Source organism: Anomaloglossus baeobatrachus, chromosome 4 (genome assembly GCF_048569485.1).
Source record: "Anomaloglossus baeobatrachus isolate aAnoBae1 chromosome 4, aAnoBae1.hap1, whole genome shotgun sequence".
Lineage (NCBI taxonomy): Eukaryota > Metazoa > Chordata > Amphibia > Anura > Aromobatidae > Anomaloglossus > Anomaloglossus baeobatrachus.
Genome location: NC_134356.1, coordinates 328,627,846 through 328,645,394, shown reverse-complemented (window position 1 = coordinate 328,645,394; position 17,549 = coordinate 328,627,846). Strand labels below are relative to the sequence as shown.

The 17,549-nt window shown below is 41.8% G+C and overlaps 1 protein-coding gene across 1 annotated transcript in view; it reads right to left on the bottom strand.

Annotated features, from left to right (window-relative positions):
• The window catches only part of TES (testin LIM domain protein), a 91,082-nt gene that overhangs the window by 12,240 nt on the left and 61,293 nt on the right, over positions 1 to 17,549 (bottom strand). Inside the window, exons 3-4 of the mRNA XM_075345031.1 lie at positions 5,488 to 5,740; positions 4,802 to 5,146 (exon numbers count right to left, since the gene is read on the bottom strand). Coding sequence (XP_075201146.1) covers positions 4,802 to 5,146; positions 5,488 to 5,740 — 598 coding nt within the window. The remainder of the gene's footprint in view (positions 1 to 4,801; positions 5,147 to 5,487; positions 5,741 to 17,549) is intronic.

The window sequence follows — 17,549 nt, the reverse complement described above, 5'->3', positions numbered from 1 at the left end:
CTTCTAGAGGTGGGTGGGCGTTTTGTTTTTTTTTCCTTTTAAACTTTTTTGTGAACAAAACATCTTAGAGCGCAGAATGTAAGTCAAATTTGAGCCGATCACACACGTCCAGCAGTGCACACAGTGCTGCGCCTCACTCAGACGCAAGCACAGTGCGATACTCAACACGTGGATTTTCACATAGTTTTCCGAGCCCAAACCCAGAGCCTCGAGACTGAAGGTATCCTCATCTCTACTGACATACAGATTATATGTATGGGTTGAGTAAAGTGGACAGTTATTTTGGGAAAAGAAGCAGTGCAGTAAATACTAGAAATTATACCTCAGAATGGTACCTAACTGAACCTGACCAGCCTATTTTTAATACACTTGTGCATTACATTATACCACCAATTATAAGCAAAAAGGCAAGTCGCAAAAAACCTAAGCCTTCCCCTAACTGATTCGCAGACAAGTGTGTGACAATAAAAGTATGGGAAAGTGAACAAATGATCCCCTAATACACTCCCACTAACAGAGCAAGGGGAGAATCAAATTCATTGTGGGCTATGGCAGCAAGTTACAGCCAAAACCCCATAGACAATTACAAGCTATAGATCACTGATAGCTTCTTGGTGTTACTAAAGATTGCTAGGCTGCGTTGTGCTGGAGTCAGACCTATCCTGCCTGCAGAGCAGCTAAACCTGTTGGTGAAAATATATTTGGGAAGTGGAGATCATACAACTCTCTACCATATTGAAACCGCAAATTAGAAGTAAACGTTAGGCAGCTAAAATCAGAGAACGGTGTAAAGCTGACTAAGACGAGACCTCCCCGAAGCTGTGTGTTCAAGAATGGTTGCAAATACTATGAAAAGCTCGGAATGAATTAACCTTCCCGTGAACTGCACTGATTCATTGTATATGAGAAGCCATGCTTTTCCTACAAAGTTGTCTTTACTGCTTCGACTCCCACACAGTGTATAAACCAATGATCACAGGGAGGAAAACAAATGGTTGGCAAAATAGTTTATGGAAGGTAAATCTACTAAAGCACTGATCACTGTTCAAGTTGTTTTTTAGAAAAGACTGCGAAATCTGTGCAATCTGCTTTAAACTTCAGGTCAGAATTTATGGGGCAAGTTGTACAGATGAGCATTAACGTGCTCCCAAGTAGGAGAATAGTGCTAGTCTATCAGACACTTCTGATCGCTTAGATCCCCAGAGACAAAAGATAGGGGAAGGGTCATCACTGCCCAAACATCTTCTGTTAGGTAAGAGGTGAGACACTCCAACACCAGGGCTGTGGAGTCGGAGTCGTAGCTCATTTTGGTGGAGTCGGAGTCAGTATAAAATGCACCGACTCTGACTCCTAAAAGATATAATAAATTGGGGACAGTAGTGCAATGCAGAGTGTGATGAAAATTTTTTCATAGTAATAATAATAATAATAATAATAATAATAATAATAATAAAGTTTTAATTCTATAGCACAAACATATTCCACAGCGCTTGACAATTAAGAGGGGACATGTAGAGAGAATACAAAATAACAAAATTAAGATACCAGGAGGAGTGAGGGCCCTGCTCGTAAGCTTACAGTCTATGAGGAAATAGGGGAGACACAAAAGGTGAATGGGGGGGGGGGGGGGGGAGAAAAGCTTGTCATATATGGTCCAGCCATTGATTTAATAGGGTATTCAAAAGCAGCTGCATGAACCAGTCGGTGAGAATTTATACAGGTACAGGGGATGAGAACTGGAAGTAAATTTTTTGAAGGGCAGAAAGGGACTAGATTAGATCAGGGCAGTGAGGTGATAGGCTAGTCTAAAGAAATGCAGGGCCTGCTTAAAAGGTGTGGATGTTGGGAATTAATCGGATTTCTCTTGGTAGTGTGTTCCAGAGCATAGGCGCAGCTCGTGAGAAATCTTGAAGACGGGAGTGGGAGGTTCGAATTGTTGAGGATGCCAGTCTTAAGTCATTAGTAGAGCGGAGGGCACGGGTGGGGTGATAGAGATGAGAGAGGAGATGTAGGGTGGTGCGGAACCGTGGAGAGCTTTATAAGCGAGAGTGATAAGTTTATATTGGATTCTGGAGCGGATAGGCAACCAGTGCAATGACTGGCAAAGAGCAGAGGCATCAGTGAAGCGGTTGCAGAGGAAAATGATCCTGGCTGCAGAATTCAGAATGGATTGGAGATGGGAGAGTTTAGTAACAGGGAGACCAATTAGTAAAGAGTTACAATAATCCAGGCGAGAATGAATGAGAGCGACAGTAGTAGATCGTAATTTGGGAAACTTATGAAATGTACTATAAATGTCTGTTCTATTCCTGATCAGTGTTTTTGCTGCGTTTTTTGAGGATACGTTTTTCAGCTGCAGAAGCAGATCAGCTTTTTAAAAAACCGCATCACCTGAAAGGTTTTTGAGCTCATAGATAATGCTTTCAATTGCAAAAGCAGATTAGAAAAACACCACACAAACTGACTGCTCATTCTTTGTGAGGATCCTCACAAAACGCTGTGTCTGAATGTCCTATCTTTTCACCACCCTGCTGGGTGCCTTTGCTGGGATGCCCAGAGTCACTGCATTTCACTGAATTATTTTGCCATCAATGTTCGATATGTTTATGACAAAAAAGAAATTGTTAGCAAGACACTGGCAGTAAAAGATGGCAAAGCTCATCACACCAGCCAGTTTCTCCAGGCCTTGGTGGAAAAAGGTTCTGCAAGATTAGGAACGCAAAAAAGAACAGGTTCTTGCCATTGTAACGAACAATGCTTCAAACATAAGTACAAATTAAACTGATAAATGAGAGTAATGAACAACATCTAGAAGAAAATTTAGGATTCAGTATGTGTAAGATGGAGCCACAGTGCTGCTCATGTAACTGAGGAACAAACAAATATTACAACAGAAGAACAGCAAAATGATACTTTAGGATTAGATGATCTTATTGAAGCTGCTATGAACACTTTCATATTTATCACATGCACTGTGTTGTGCACACGCTGCAGCTGGCAATTAGAGTCTGCAAGAGGGACCCCGGTTTCACACATCAGTCTTTTCGCCGATTTGGCGGACGCGGCGCACTCCAGTACAGTGTATACAGTACAGTGGGAGCGCGACAAACGACAATCACATGCTGTCATGTGACCGGAGCATGTGACCCGGAAGTTGTGGTGCTGCCACTGTACTGTATCGTACTGTACTGGCGTGCGCCGCATCCGCCAAACAGGCGAAAAGCCGGATGTGTGCAACTGGGCGGACATGCTTGAAATCTGATTGGAAAAAGTGAAGAAGTTGGTTATTGCCAATAGTAAAATTCAACCGTTCATCAAAACTGACTGTGAATGAGGCAATTCCTTTATACCCGGAAATTATTAGAGATGTTGCCCATGTGGTTACAGCTTTAACGCCAACCCAAGTTACTGTAGAGAGGTTGTTCTCTAGCCTTAAAATTATTAGGTCAGATTTGAGGTCATCTAAGGAGGATCTGATGGAAGCAATTCTATTTCTTAGAACAAATTCATAGACTGCACAAATGTTATTTAGTATGTTTTTGTTGAAAACTGTTTTTTGCCACTTACATGGTGTTATATATTACACTATGTAATACACTATGTAAGTGGCAAAAAACCGTTTTCAACAAAAACATACTAAAATAATAATATTTAGTATATTGCTTATATTTAAGTGAAAACTTTATTGTAGTACAATGTGAACATCAGACATTTAATCATTTTTATGATACAATAATCAACATATTTAGATAAACAAAATATATTTATTGGAATACAACTTTAGAACACAAACTGTAATAAATTGTAAATGTTACACAATATGTAATATACAGTAGATTACATATATATTGTGTGTGCATGTATAATATATATATTAAACATGCACACACAAAATATATATGTAATCTACTCTATATTACATATTGTATAACATTTACAATTTATTACAGTTTGTGTTCTAAAGTTGTATTCCAATAAATATATTTTATGTTCTATCTAAATATCTTGATTATTGTATCATAAAAATGATTAAATGTCTGATGTTCACATTGTGCTACAATACATTTTTCACTTAACTATAAGCAATATATGTGGGAGTCGGAATCAGAGTCGTGGAGTCGGAGTCGGAGCAAGGGAAATTGAGGAGTCGGAGTCGAAGGTTTGGCTTACCGACTCCACGGCCCTGTCCAATACACAAGTCAGTTGGCTGTTTCCACCAGCTTTCCTGTAATATGTATGAGCACCAGTAAAGAGTTTTTCATCCTTCAGGAGCACACAGTTTTTCGTTTCCTGCTTGATGACAGTTTAGACCAGAGTTTTGGTTGAATCCTTTGGTCTGAAAAGTGCAGTCTTCGATGCTGCAAGCAGAGGCAGTTTTGGCATTAGTGGAGTGCAGTTGTACTGAAGCTTGCAGGATCCATCAATCAGACCAACTTCAGAGGAGTGCTTACAAACTGTACAAGAAAGAGCTGGCAAGCCCTTTGCTCCTTGCCTTGTTGACCAGCCACCTCTGATAACCTGTATTGGTGGTCGTAACCTACACAAGGAGCAGTAAACAAAATTAAAAGTCCCTTTGTTTTGGAAAAAATAGAGGACATTTAATAAGTGGTAAATTGTAAAGCTGCTTGTTTTAACCAACACTTTGCAATTTTACCCAATTAAGAAAGTGTGAAGCTGAGAAACTCTCTTTAATCACACGAAGCATACATTTGGCCCCTTTAGCATTGTGTAAGATACAGGGACAGCTTAGTTGCTTAGTTGACATATAAAAAAGTCATAATATGTAATGTGAGTAACTTACATAAGAAGATCCCGATGGTGCAGCTGCGGCTGCTGCCTTGTTTTCTACATTCTTTACAGTAGCAAGTGTGCTTCGATTTCCACTGTCTGGCTTAGCAGCTTCTCCAGCCTGTGTCCCCACTTCTTTTGGCAGCTTGATATCTCCAACACCAAGGACTTCACTTTTGTATGTCTTCACAAACTGCTCCATCTGCTTCACCTCGTTAGGGGACAGCTCATGACACTTAGAAGGATCCTGATCGTGAGCGGGCAGCTGCTTAGCCAACTGTTTCTTCCTATACTGCGCTCCCTCCGAACCAGCTACAGGCTGCTTGTCTTTGGGAATAAGTTCCATGTAACGCCTGGCCTAAAACAAACAAAAAAAAATAAATTCACAGGGATTAATAGAGAGAAAAAAAAACCAAACAAAAAACTGTAGACGCCTTACATGACACTGAATGTTAGTAATGAGTGATAACTACATAGAATAGTTAAATATCATGATGAATGAATTACCATGCATGCTACAAATCATTCACTCAACATGTAAGGCTCAGGCATTGCAGTAGATTGTATAATCTATCGATTTGCAGCACAGTTCATACAGACTACATTTCATGCTGTATATACCATGAAGTAACAATACACCTGCCAAGTTGAGACATCTCTCCGTCCTATACAAAGTATAGGGTCAATGTACGAACTTACCAGAGTTTGGTTCTGCACTGGTGGTGCCCATTCATAGGTCACAGTATTAATAGACACATCTTTCTTTGCTGCCACTGGACTAGTCAGGATCATTACATTCCTCTTGTAAGTGGGAATGCCATCTGTCTTCAGCTTTGCAATCATAGCTGTGTATTTTGTGTCCTCGAAAAGCCTGCCAACTTTACGATCATCATCATTGCTTGAAGGAACATCATGTTCTTCTTGCCCACATTTGCAATTTCTACAGATCTTCCTACATTTTAGAAAACACAATTAGTCACATAAAGATCACATCATAATGATCACAGAAACACTTGTTACTTTAAAACATGAGTTTTTTGTAACTGCACATACACAATATTACAATGTTAAATGCAGTTTGTCAACCAGATTTCAGTGAGATCATACTTATTACGCTATGTGTCGTTTCCACACCTCCATGTTTTCACACTGATGTGTGTCCATGTGGAGTGTGCGTGGCACACGGTGACATGTCAGTTTTTTCCTGGCTGCACTGTCGTCACGTGGAACGCACACTGATGTGATCCGTGTGGCACGTACCAGAGGGAAAAAACAAAAACAAAAAAAAAAAAACAAAAACACACACACTTGTCCTTGAAATAAAATGATTGTTTTTTTTATACTCACCTGTCTCCAGCGCTGTCGTCATTCGCTTCTGGGCCCACTCACTATGCTCATGAATATTCACTGCACCGCAGACCCGGAAGCAGCAGCAGCGCCGGAGACAGGCAAGTATAGAAGTTCATGCTGTCTGTGTGCTATCCGGATTTCACAAGGCTAGCTCTAGAACACGGAAAACACACGGACACACGCACCTACACCATGGACCGTGCAAAACATCTGTGTTTTTCACGAAGATGTGAAAGAGGCCTTACATGTATTGAGTATAGGCCGCTTTACACGCTGCAACATCGCTAAAGCGATGTTGTTGGGGTCACGAATTTTGTGACGCACATCCGGCCGCGTTAGCGATGTTGTTGCGTGTGACACCTACGTGTGATCGAAAATTGTCGCAAACACGTGTAAAATCGCTAATCGTTGACATATTCCCCTATTCCCAATTATCGTTGCTGCTGCAGGTACGATGTTCTTCGTCGTTCTTGCGGCAGCACACATAGTTATGTGTGTGTGATACCAATGTGATATGACTGAAGAATGAGTGTGATTAGATAGGGATCATAATCAAAAGATATAGTGATCTCAGATATTATTTGATCCATCAATAATTCAGTATCCGAGATGTCCTCTGGCTGACCCATTTTTACCATGATGAAGAATACGTGTCAGACAGATCTTGAACAAACCACGATTATGAGGAAGTAACGTTCACAGTTCAGCAGTCAGGAAACCCGAGGTTAGTTGACAACAGGTGTAAGGAAGCTGGCATGTAAAATTCACGGCTCCTTGCAATATCTCCAGGAAACTGTGGTCGGTCAGTGGTCAACTGGCAAAATGTGCAAGAAATGTGCAGGAAGCTACTGGTGCCCACAGCAGCTTGTGGTCAAGTTACATGAACATGACTCAGCTGTCACATGCTGGTCACCAATTCACCACTCAGTGCACATGACGTATAAAGTTTTGCTATAAAAAGACAGGACTCTCTTAATGAGATGGGGTTATTTCCAGGACGCTCAAGTGGACGCATTGTTCCTGTGATGCAGATGTTGATTCCTTCTCACTAATTGAGTCCCTCTGATGAGAAAGGCGTGCTACAACATAACGGTAATGTTGATGCATATTTCTGATATTGTATAAGATTCTATGACTATAAAGTAGTTCTAATGCCTATGTACCATTGATTATTCATGTGCTATTAAAATAAATAGTATCTTGCTATAAAGAATCTTCGTATTCTTGCCTGACTAGGATATCAGTGAGCGCTTCGTAAGTACGGGCTTTCAGCCCCTTTTTGGGAGAATTTAGCAAGACAAATTGGCATAGTCGGCAGGATTACTTCTATAAGAAGTAATTAACAAATTTTTGTAATTTAGAAATTAAAAACATAAATTTGGCAAATTTCCAGATATTTTTTCAATCTTTTTGCATAGTGTCAAAATGTTCAGAAAACGTAAGGATAATGTTAAGGAGGTTGTTGTGGAGATCCCCAGCTGGACTGAGGCTCCCTTCAATCTTATAGCACATGAATTGGTCAATTGTGGATTGGCAGAACAATGGCAGAATAAGCTCAAGGGTAGTGAACCTACTGATGTTGTGAATGTACTCAGTAGTGTCCCTGTGAAAGCAGGTGATGTAGTGTCTTTAGTCCAGCGCATCTGGATTTTGGCAAGTGCATATCGCGAGATGCATGAGCGTAATCTAAAGATGCAGAAGAAAGGTTCCCAGATGGAACAAAAGATGATAGAATTAGGTGGCCAGAAAACAGTTCTGGAATGTAATACCAGACTGTTGAAGGATAAATTGGAACATTATCAGAATGTGGCCAAAAAAGCTGCCGTAAAAATTGCTCAAAATAAGTACAAGAAAAGAAGAGAAAAAGTAAATAAAACCAAAAGTACATAAAAGTATCACCTCAGCTTCTGTAAACTGGGATCCCGATACTTGGGATGGGGATGTGTGGGATTCATCATCTGATGAAGAGGATTACCATAAAGGGAAGATTCAGGCTAACCCAGTAAGGAGGCGCCTAGAGAGGACAGAGAATGAGATCATCCGGGAACATGTCCGGGATGGTCAGGGAAATCTGCAATATGACGAAGATGGTAATGGCATCACAAATGAGAGAACGATTCCTCATGTATAAAATCGAGTAACCATTGAAGATTACTCCAACGGAGAGGTTGATAGCATTTTAACACAGTTTAGACAAAAACAAGGAGAAGGAGAAACTCCCTGGTTGGTCAGGGTGCACGATCTCAGAGGAGGTGGAGTGCACTTTGACGCTGGAGACGTGGCAAAATTTGTCACCATGTCTCGGGAGCCAGTAATTCAGAGATCAATAAAAAATTATTTTGTTGATCATAATGAGCATGGTACTCAAAACTTAATCATAATCCTAGCCCATGCTTTTTTGGACAAATATCGATCAGAAGCAGACTTTTCTATCAATGATAAACCTTGGTATATCATAAAAGATGGTATGGAAAGGCTGAAGGAAGAAGCAATGAGGAATGCTCTTCCTCTTTTGGGAATGGATGATGATTATCTCCAGTACCCATTGACAGCCAGCATAAGAAATAGGCTGGTTAAACATGCTCCTCCAGCATACAAAACAGTTAATTTAACCTTAACTGTAGCGTTGACTGGAGAATCAATCAGTGTGGTTCTAGGGAGGATGAGGGAGTTACAGGATATGGGACAGTGGGATAAATCGTCCCCTGGAGGCCATCTTGGTAACAGTAAGCCAAACAATTGATTGGAAAGAGAAAAATCATTAAGGGAGGCCCCACGGGTGTCTCGCAAAGACATGTCCCAGGCTTTGCTTAAAGCCGGGATCAATAAAGGATTGTTGGAAAGGAGACAGGAGAATTATGGAAGTTGTACAAACAAAGTTCCATCCGCAAAGAAAGTGACCACTACAAAATGTGGAGGGGGGCTCAAAAACCCCCAAGGTAAAGAAATGAGAAGGAAAAGGGGAAAACCCCCCAAAGAAAGTGTCTTGGGAAGATTTTCAGTCAGTTTATCCATGGGAAGAACTGGCTGCAGCTGTGGCCACAAAGGTCACAGAAGGAAGGGCTAATACACAGACTGAAGTCTGTGTAAATGAAAGTTCAGAAGAAGTGATTTACCATAGGTAGCCAGCCAAGCCCCTCCTATTGATAAAAAGGGACGAACGTCCCTACGTCAATCTCAGCATACATTGGAAAGGGGGAAATGTTGAAAGAGGTGAAAGAGTCCCAGCTTTGATTGACACGGGGGGGGGGGGTGGAGGCTACTTTAATTCATGGAAACCCAGAAAAAAATAAAAAGGACCTAGAGTAAAAATTGCTGGACTAGGTGGTCAAGTGATCACCGGGGTTCAGACACAGGTAGCTTTGAAGATAGATAAATTACCTATCAAGAAGTATACGGTACTGGTAGTTCCTATACCAGAATATATTTTGGGAATTGATGTCCTAAAAGGGATGACAATCTGACCGAAGAAAATTCTCCTTTGGGGTTAAGTCTTGTCATAAGGAAATGGTGGTGGTGGGCAAAGTCAAAATACCCCCTGTACATGTACCTCCAGCTACAAAAATGGTAGCTATGAAACAATAATCGAATACCACGAGGTCACAGAGAGATAAGAGAAATCATTAAAGAATTGGTAGAAACTGGGGTAATGCGCCCTACTACTACCGCATGGAATAATCCTGTCTGGCCAGTTAAAAAGAGTGATGGCTCCTGGCGCATGGCAGTTGATTATAGGGAGTTAAACAAGAATACTCCTCCTTTGACAGCTGCAATTCCGGATACAATAACGATTGTGTAAAATATTCAGACTCACTCTGGAACTTGGTATGCAGTAATTGATTTGGCAAATGCTTTCTTTACTATACCTATAGAAGAGAAGGCTCAAGATCAATTTGTATTCACTTGGTTAGGGAGACAATATACCTTTACCAGATTACCCCAAGGATGGCTACATAGCCCCACCATCTGTCACCAGACGGTGGCAGAGCATTTGGATGGATTTGATCTACCATCAGAAATGCAGATCTCACATTATATTGATGATATAATGATGCAAGGACAAGATGAGCAAAGTGTGAAAGATCAATTGACAAAACTGGTTGCTCATATGAGGAATAAAGGATGGGAAATCAATGATGCCAAGGTTCAAGGACCGTCTCAGGTGGTAAAATTTCTAGGGATTCAGTGGAACAAGGGGCACAGAGAGATCTTGCCCAATGCCAGACAGAAAATTATTAATTTTCCGGTCCCTAAATCTAAACAAGAGACTCGGTCTTATAATGGATTGTTTGGTTTTTGGAGACAACATATCCCTCATTTGGGACAAATGTTGGCCCCTTTATACAAAGTAACGAGGAATAAATAGGAGTTCCACTGGGGAGAAGAACAGCAAAATGTGTTTGAGATGGTCAAGGAAGCGATACAACAAGCTGTGTATCTATGGCCAATGTTGTCAGGACCCGTGGAGCTGCATGTGTCAGTTCAACATATGTATGCCAATTGGTCACTGTGGCAAAAACAAAGGGGGGGGGGTGAGTTCCTCTTGGATTTTGGAATAGAAAATTACCAGATGCTGGAGAAAAATACACTCCTTTTGAACAGCAATTGTTAACTTGTTATTGGGCTCTGGTGGAGACCGAACAATTAACCACTGAACATGAGGTATTGCTGAGACCAGCAATAACCATAATGCAGTGGGTGTTGTCCAATCCTAAAACCAATAGGGTGGGGCACGCCCAGGAGCAAAGCATCATTAAATGGAAATAGAAGAGATGAATCCAGCGAGCCAAAGTTGTAGTAGATAAAAAGTTTTAGTCTTTATTTTAATTATATTAAAAAAAAAAAGTCTTTGTCCATAGCAGCATAAATGATGACAGACAGAGGTAGGAAAAGTTACTGCTGGCGCTAGCAGTAACTTTTCCTACCTCTGTCTGTCATCATTTATGCTGCTATGGACAAAGACTTTTTTTTAATATGATTGAAATAAAGACTAAAGAAACTTTTTATCTACTACAACTTTGGCTAGCTCGATTCATCTCTTCTATTTGTGCTGGTAAGAGCTTCTACCATATACCCGTGCTAAGAGCCCCTATAATCATAGCAGCTTGATCCTACAATATATTGGGTAAGCTGGAAAAACTTTTTCCTTTTTTATATTAAATGGAAATGGTACATTTCGGAAAGGGCCAAGAAGGGAGAAGGCAGGATTGCCACTCTACATGAGAAAGTGGCAGAGGTAGCTGAGGAAACATCTTTTCCCAGCAAAGCTGCCATGCTAGAAGAATGATGCAAGGACAAGACGAGCAAAGTGTGAAAGATCAATTGACAAAACTGGTTGCTCATATGGGCAAAAAGGAAAAAAAAAAGGAAAACGTTTTTCCAGCTTCACCAATATATAGGTGAAGTGGGGGAAAGCATATTAAGATTTAACTGAACCACAACAAACACATGCATGGTTCACAGACGGATCAGCTCATTATGTGAGTGGGAAAAAGCTGTGGAAAAGTGTTGCATATAATCCCAGATTGGAAAAATGTCTGTCAGTAGAAGGGGAAGGCAAAAGTAGCCAATATGCAGAACTCTATGCCATATTCTTGGCATTATCTTTTGAACAGGGAAAAGAGTGTCATCTTTATATCGATACTGGGTCAGTAGCAAATGGATTAGCCACATGGATGATGGAATGGAAAAAACACAAATGGTTAAACAGGATTGGGTTGCCAGATACCAAAGGATCATTATGGTCAAATAGCCACTCGTTCTAGCTTAGCGTTAAAAGAAGCCATAGTGGTGGGAGGAGTAAAAGATGCAGATTATCAGCGAGAAATCAAGGTACTGATGCTAAATTTGAGAAATGAACCTTTGATCTTGGTGAAACACCAGAAGGTGGCTCAGATGTTGATAATTCCAATAAACTTGTCTGAGATAAGATAAGGAACTGCCCCGGCAGAGTTAACAATACGGGGTACTAAAGGTTTTGGATCCTCTAATATTACAAATGTAGGAGCAAAAATATGAATTCAAAACCTCCAAGGACCGCCCTCAGAGGCAGAGGTAATAGCGGTCAGAAAAGATGGTACTCTCCTGATATTGAGACCAGGAGTGGAGAAGTTGGAATATGTACCACAAGATAAATGGTATTTACGAGAATAATAGTGTATCTCTATTTCCAGATGGTGTTGTAAATAAGCGGAATCTAATGTATCGGTTACTGGGAAGAGCTCGATAGTGAGGAGCTGGAGAAATTCCTGTGTTTGATGTTTGCCTCTTTGGTCGTTGGATGGACAAGTCTACATCAGGAGGAACCTATGGCGAATAAATTTCTGATGTACCATCACATTTTAACTGATGCGCTGAACAGTAGTCAACACACAGATTGCTGGATCTGTACACATTCTCCGGTTACAGCCACTAGTATCCCTTATCTGGATATCCCGGTATCGATGGAGGAAATCTTAAGGCCTTGTGCGCACTGGGAAATGGAATTTTCTTGAGAAAATTCCGCATGCTCTCAAAGATTACCGCACCCGCGGTAAAAAACCGCGGGAAACCGCACCCGAAAACCGCATGCGGGTTGCTGCGGTTTTACCGCGGTATTGTTCGCAGTATTGCCGCGTGCGGGTTGGGATGTGCTTTATTGCATTCAATGCAATAAAGCACATTGAAGAAAAAAAAAAAAAAGTCATTTAATTCTGAGATAGTAGATAGACAGAAGAATAGATAGAGGGATAGATAGATAGACAGACAGATAGAGGGATAGATAGAGGACAGATCGCTGCATTTCCCACGGTCGGCAGTGAGTTCACATTAACGGCCGTGGGAAATGACCGGTAATTACCTCTGCTGTCTTCTGCTTTCATTCAGCGCTGTGTCTGTGACAGTCGCGGCTGGATGGAAGCAGCGCAGGACCTGTGGATTACGCCGGAGCGGTGGATTACGCCGGAGCTTTGGTGCGGGAGGGGTTAAAAAAAATGGTGAACGAGGCTTGTTTGTTTTATTTAAAATAAAGGATTTTTCGGTGTCTGTGTTTTATTCACTTTACTTATGGGTTGATCATGTCAGCTGTCACATAGACGCTGCCATGATCAAGCCTGGAGTTAATGGCGGTGGTCCCCCACCATCATTAACCCCTTGTATTACCTTGCTGCCACTGCTACACGGTGGCAAGAAGAGCCGAGGACACGCCGGTGCTGCCGCATAATGCATGCGACAGTCCCGGGGCAGCTGCGGCTGATATTCTCGGCTGCGGGAGGGGGAGTGAGGCGGGGGACATTATCCCTGCCCCTCTCCCTCCCCAGCCTGAGAATACCGGGCCGCCGCTGTGTGCTTACCTCGGCTGGAAGGTAAATATGCAGCGGAGCCCACGTTCTTTGTTTTCTATATTTCCGTTTTCTTTCTATGTGTGTTCTATGTGTCTGTGTTCTATGTCTGTGATGTCTGTGTGTGTGTGATCTGTGTTTGTGTTTACTCTCTGCACGGCTTCCTCTTCCTGTAATGACATCACTTCCCTGCAAAACCGCAGACAAGTGATGCACATTACCGGAGGTAAACCGCGAAATACCGCAGGGAATAACGCAGCAAAACGCAGTGAACCGCACAGAATTTGCTGCCTGCGTTATTCCCTGCGGGATTTCATGATTAACATTGGAGTCAATGGAGTGAAATCCCTCAGCGACGTGCGGAAAAGAATTGACATGCACTTGTTTTTGCTGCGGGATTCCCGCAGCAAAACATGCAGCTGTCAAATTCCGCCCAGTGCGCACAGGATTTTTTTTCTCCATAGGATTTGCTGGTGATTCACTGCAGAGATGTTATGAACATTTTCTGCAGCGAAACATGCAGCAAATCCGCGGAAAATCCGCGGCAAAATCCGGTAAGTGCGCACATAGCCTAAAGTGGAAAAGTTGTTCTGATCATCTTGCTGATAAAGACACTCGAAATGTTCGTCTATGGAATACTACCCATTCCCATAGTGGGATAGCTCAATCTTCCATGGTGGCAAGGCAATTTGAATGAAACAGTCACCAATTCACAATATCTGGCTTTTAATGGAGGAATTTGGATACCAAGAAATAAAACTGGACTAACTAATCAGGGATTCGTCCCTATGGGGAATGTAAAAATAAGTTTTGGGACAGCTATAAATACTCTAAATGCTTTTAAACCCAGCTTATTGGAAACGACAATTCATGATATGTTATGGCCTTATGCCAATACGTTCATAAATGGGACTAGTGAAACTTGTAGTAACATAATCGGGAAATGTAATGTGTAATGATTCCTTTGAATAACGAGCAAATGCCAAAACACATGATATTCAAGGGAGCTTTTCAGATAATATTGGTTTTAGTTTTGATATACATAGTAGTGAAAGTGATTATATTCGTGATTCAACGTTTATTTAAACAAACCAAGAAAACAAAATTTGTGGCAAACGATGCCTCTTCGTCATGGTATGGTGTTTTCCGAGTGATCTTCCTCTAGTGGAATACTGATTATGGAAAATAATCCCTGGGATCGAGGACAGATTGTGATACCAATGTGATATGACTGAAGAATGAGTGTGATTAGACAGGGTTCATAATCAAAAGATATAGTGATCCCAGATATTATTTAAACCATCAATAATTCAGTATCAGAGAGATGTCCTCTGGCTAATCCATTTTTACCATGATGAAGAATAAGTGTCAGACAGATCTTGAACAAACCACGATTATGAGAAGTAACGTTTACAGTTCAACAGTCAGGAAACCCGTGGTTAGTTGACAACAGGTGTAGGGAAGCTGGCATGTAAAATTCACGGCTCCTTGCAATATCTCCAGGAAACTGTGGTCGGTCAGTGGTCAACTGGCAAAATGTGCAAGAAATGTGCAGGAAGCTACTGGTGCCCACAGCAGCTTGTGGTCAAGTTACATGAACATGACTCAGCTGTCACATGCTGGTCACCAATTCACCACTCAGTGCACATGACGTATAAAGTTTTGCTATAAAAAGACAGGACTCTCTTAATGAGATGGGGTTATTTCCAGGACGCTCAAGTGGACGCACTGTTCCTGTGATGCAGATGTTGATTCCTTCTCACTAATCGAGTCCCTCTGATGAGAAAGGCGTGCTACAACATAACGGTAATGTTGATGCATATTTCTGATATTGTATAAGATTCTATGACTATAAAGTAGTTCTAATGCCTATGTACCATTGATTATTCATGTGCTATTAAAATAAATAGTATCTTGCTATAAAGAATCTTAGTATTCGTGCCTGATTAGGATATCAGTGAGCGTTTCATAAATACGGGCTTTCAGCCCCTTTTTAGGAGAATTTAGCAAGACAGTGTGACACCGCAGGAACGAGGAACCTCACCTTACCTGCGGCCGCCGGCAATGAGGAAGGAAGAAGGTGGGCAGGATGTTCGTCCCGCTCATCTACGCTTTAATTGGGTGCCCGCTTAGTGACGTTGCTGTGACGCCGAACGAACCGCCCCCTTAGAAAGGAGGTGGTTCGCCGGTCACAGCGACGTCGCTAGGCAGGTAAGTAGTGTGACGGGTCCGCGCGATTGTGCGCCACAGGCAGCGATTTGCCCGTGATGCACAAACGATGGGAGCGGGAACGCTCGCTAGCGAGATCACAGCGTGTAAAGCAGCCTTATGTCTGGCTCACTAGGTATGTATAATGTAGGTGCTCTAAAGTAAAAAAAATGCTAATTTTCGAAGTCAAACTCTGGCACACAGTAAGAAAAAAAATAGATAAAAGAGATTATGTTCTTTTTCGTACTGCTTTTTATTTTCTGAGTAGTGAAAAAAATAAATGAAGGACACTTGTATTCTGAAATGCTTATTCCAATGTATCAGCTGCAGCAGGGCCATTTACACGCTGCGACATCACTAACAATATATCGTCGGGGTCAGTGTTTGTGACGCACATCCAGCGTCGTTTGCGACATCGCAGCATTTAACACCTATGTGCGACCTTAAGAGATTGCAAAAAAGGCAAAAATCGTTGGTCTGTGATACGTCGCTCATTTACCAAAAATCGTTGTGTGGTCAGTAGCGAGGTTGTTTGTCGTTCCTGCGGCACCACAAATCGCTATGTGTGACACCGCAGGAACGAGGAACAACCTCGTACCTGCGGCCGCCTGCAATGAGGAAGGAAGGAGATGGGGGGGGGGGGGGGATGTTAGTTCCGCTCATCACCGCTTCTATTGGAGGGCTGCCGTGTGATATCGCTGTGACGCCGCACGAAACGCCCCCTTAGAACGGAGGCTGTTCGCCGGCCACAGTGACATTGCAGGGAAGGCAAGTCCGTGTGACGGGTGTAAGCGATGTTGTGTGCCACGGGCAGCAATTTGCCCGTGACGCACAACAGACAGCGGCGGGTATGCTCGCTAGCGAGATCGCAGCGTGTAAAGCACTCTTTAGAAATAGGCCATTCAGATGTTTGTTTTTGTGTAGTGGTGCTATCTATTTATTTTCATGAGCACTTGTATTTGCTGTGGATCGAGTGATCTGAAAGTCAGAATAAAATCTACAGTGCAAGTCTATGGGTCCGTGAAAAAAATAAAATAAAAATAATTCGGACAACACTTGGATGGAATCTCATTTTCAGACCGCTGAATAGTTTGGTCCTAATGTCTGTTTTCTCTTACATGAAAAAAAAAATTCACACTGACTAAAAACCTGACAAAAAAAAAAAAAAAAAAATCGGTCCTATTATCTAGTGCGTGAAGAGGATGAGACCTAATAAGACACAGGTGCTAAGCCGACTTTCACTGCTATCATCTGAACTCCAAATGAGCATGTTATGACGCCAATACATGTAAATTTGTTTAAGTCAAACTTCTGCACACAGTAGGAAAACGTAGATAAAAAACAATGTTCTTTTTCGTAATGCTTTTTATTTTCTGAGTAGTGAAAAAATAAATGAAGGACATGCGCATTCCGTATTACATGTGTATTACAGCAGCCTTTGTCAGGGATTACATGCCAAGTGGCGTTCTCTGTGAGTAGGCAGTAAGTGATCATGCACAGAGATATAAATGTGACTAAGGTCTGCCTCTTCTGTGGTAGTAGCAATTATGGGCACACATGTACTCTGAATGGAACCGTTGTCCTTTTGTGTTCTTTGGTTTCCTAGCTGTTAATTTGCTGAAGTAATCTGGAGATATTTCACCCCATGCTTCCAGAAGCCCCTCCCACAAGTTGGATTGGCTTGATGGGCACTTTTTGCGTACCATACAGTCAAGCTGCTCCCAAAACAGCTCAATAGGATTGAGATCTGGTGACTGGGCTGGCCACTACATTACAGATAGAATACCAGCTGCCTGCTTCTTCCCTAAATAGTTAATGCATAATTTGGAGGTGTGCTTCGGATCATTGTCCTGTTGTAGGATGAAATTGGCTCCAATCAAGTGC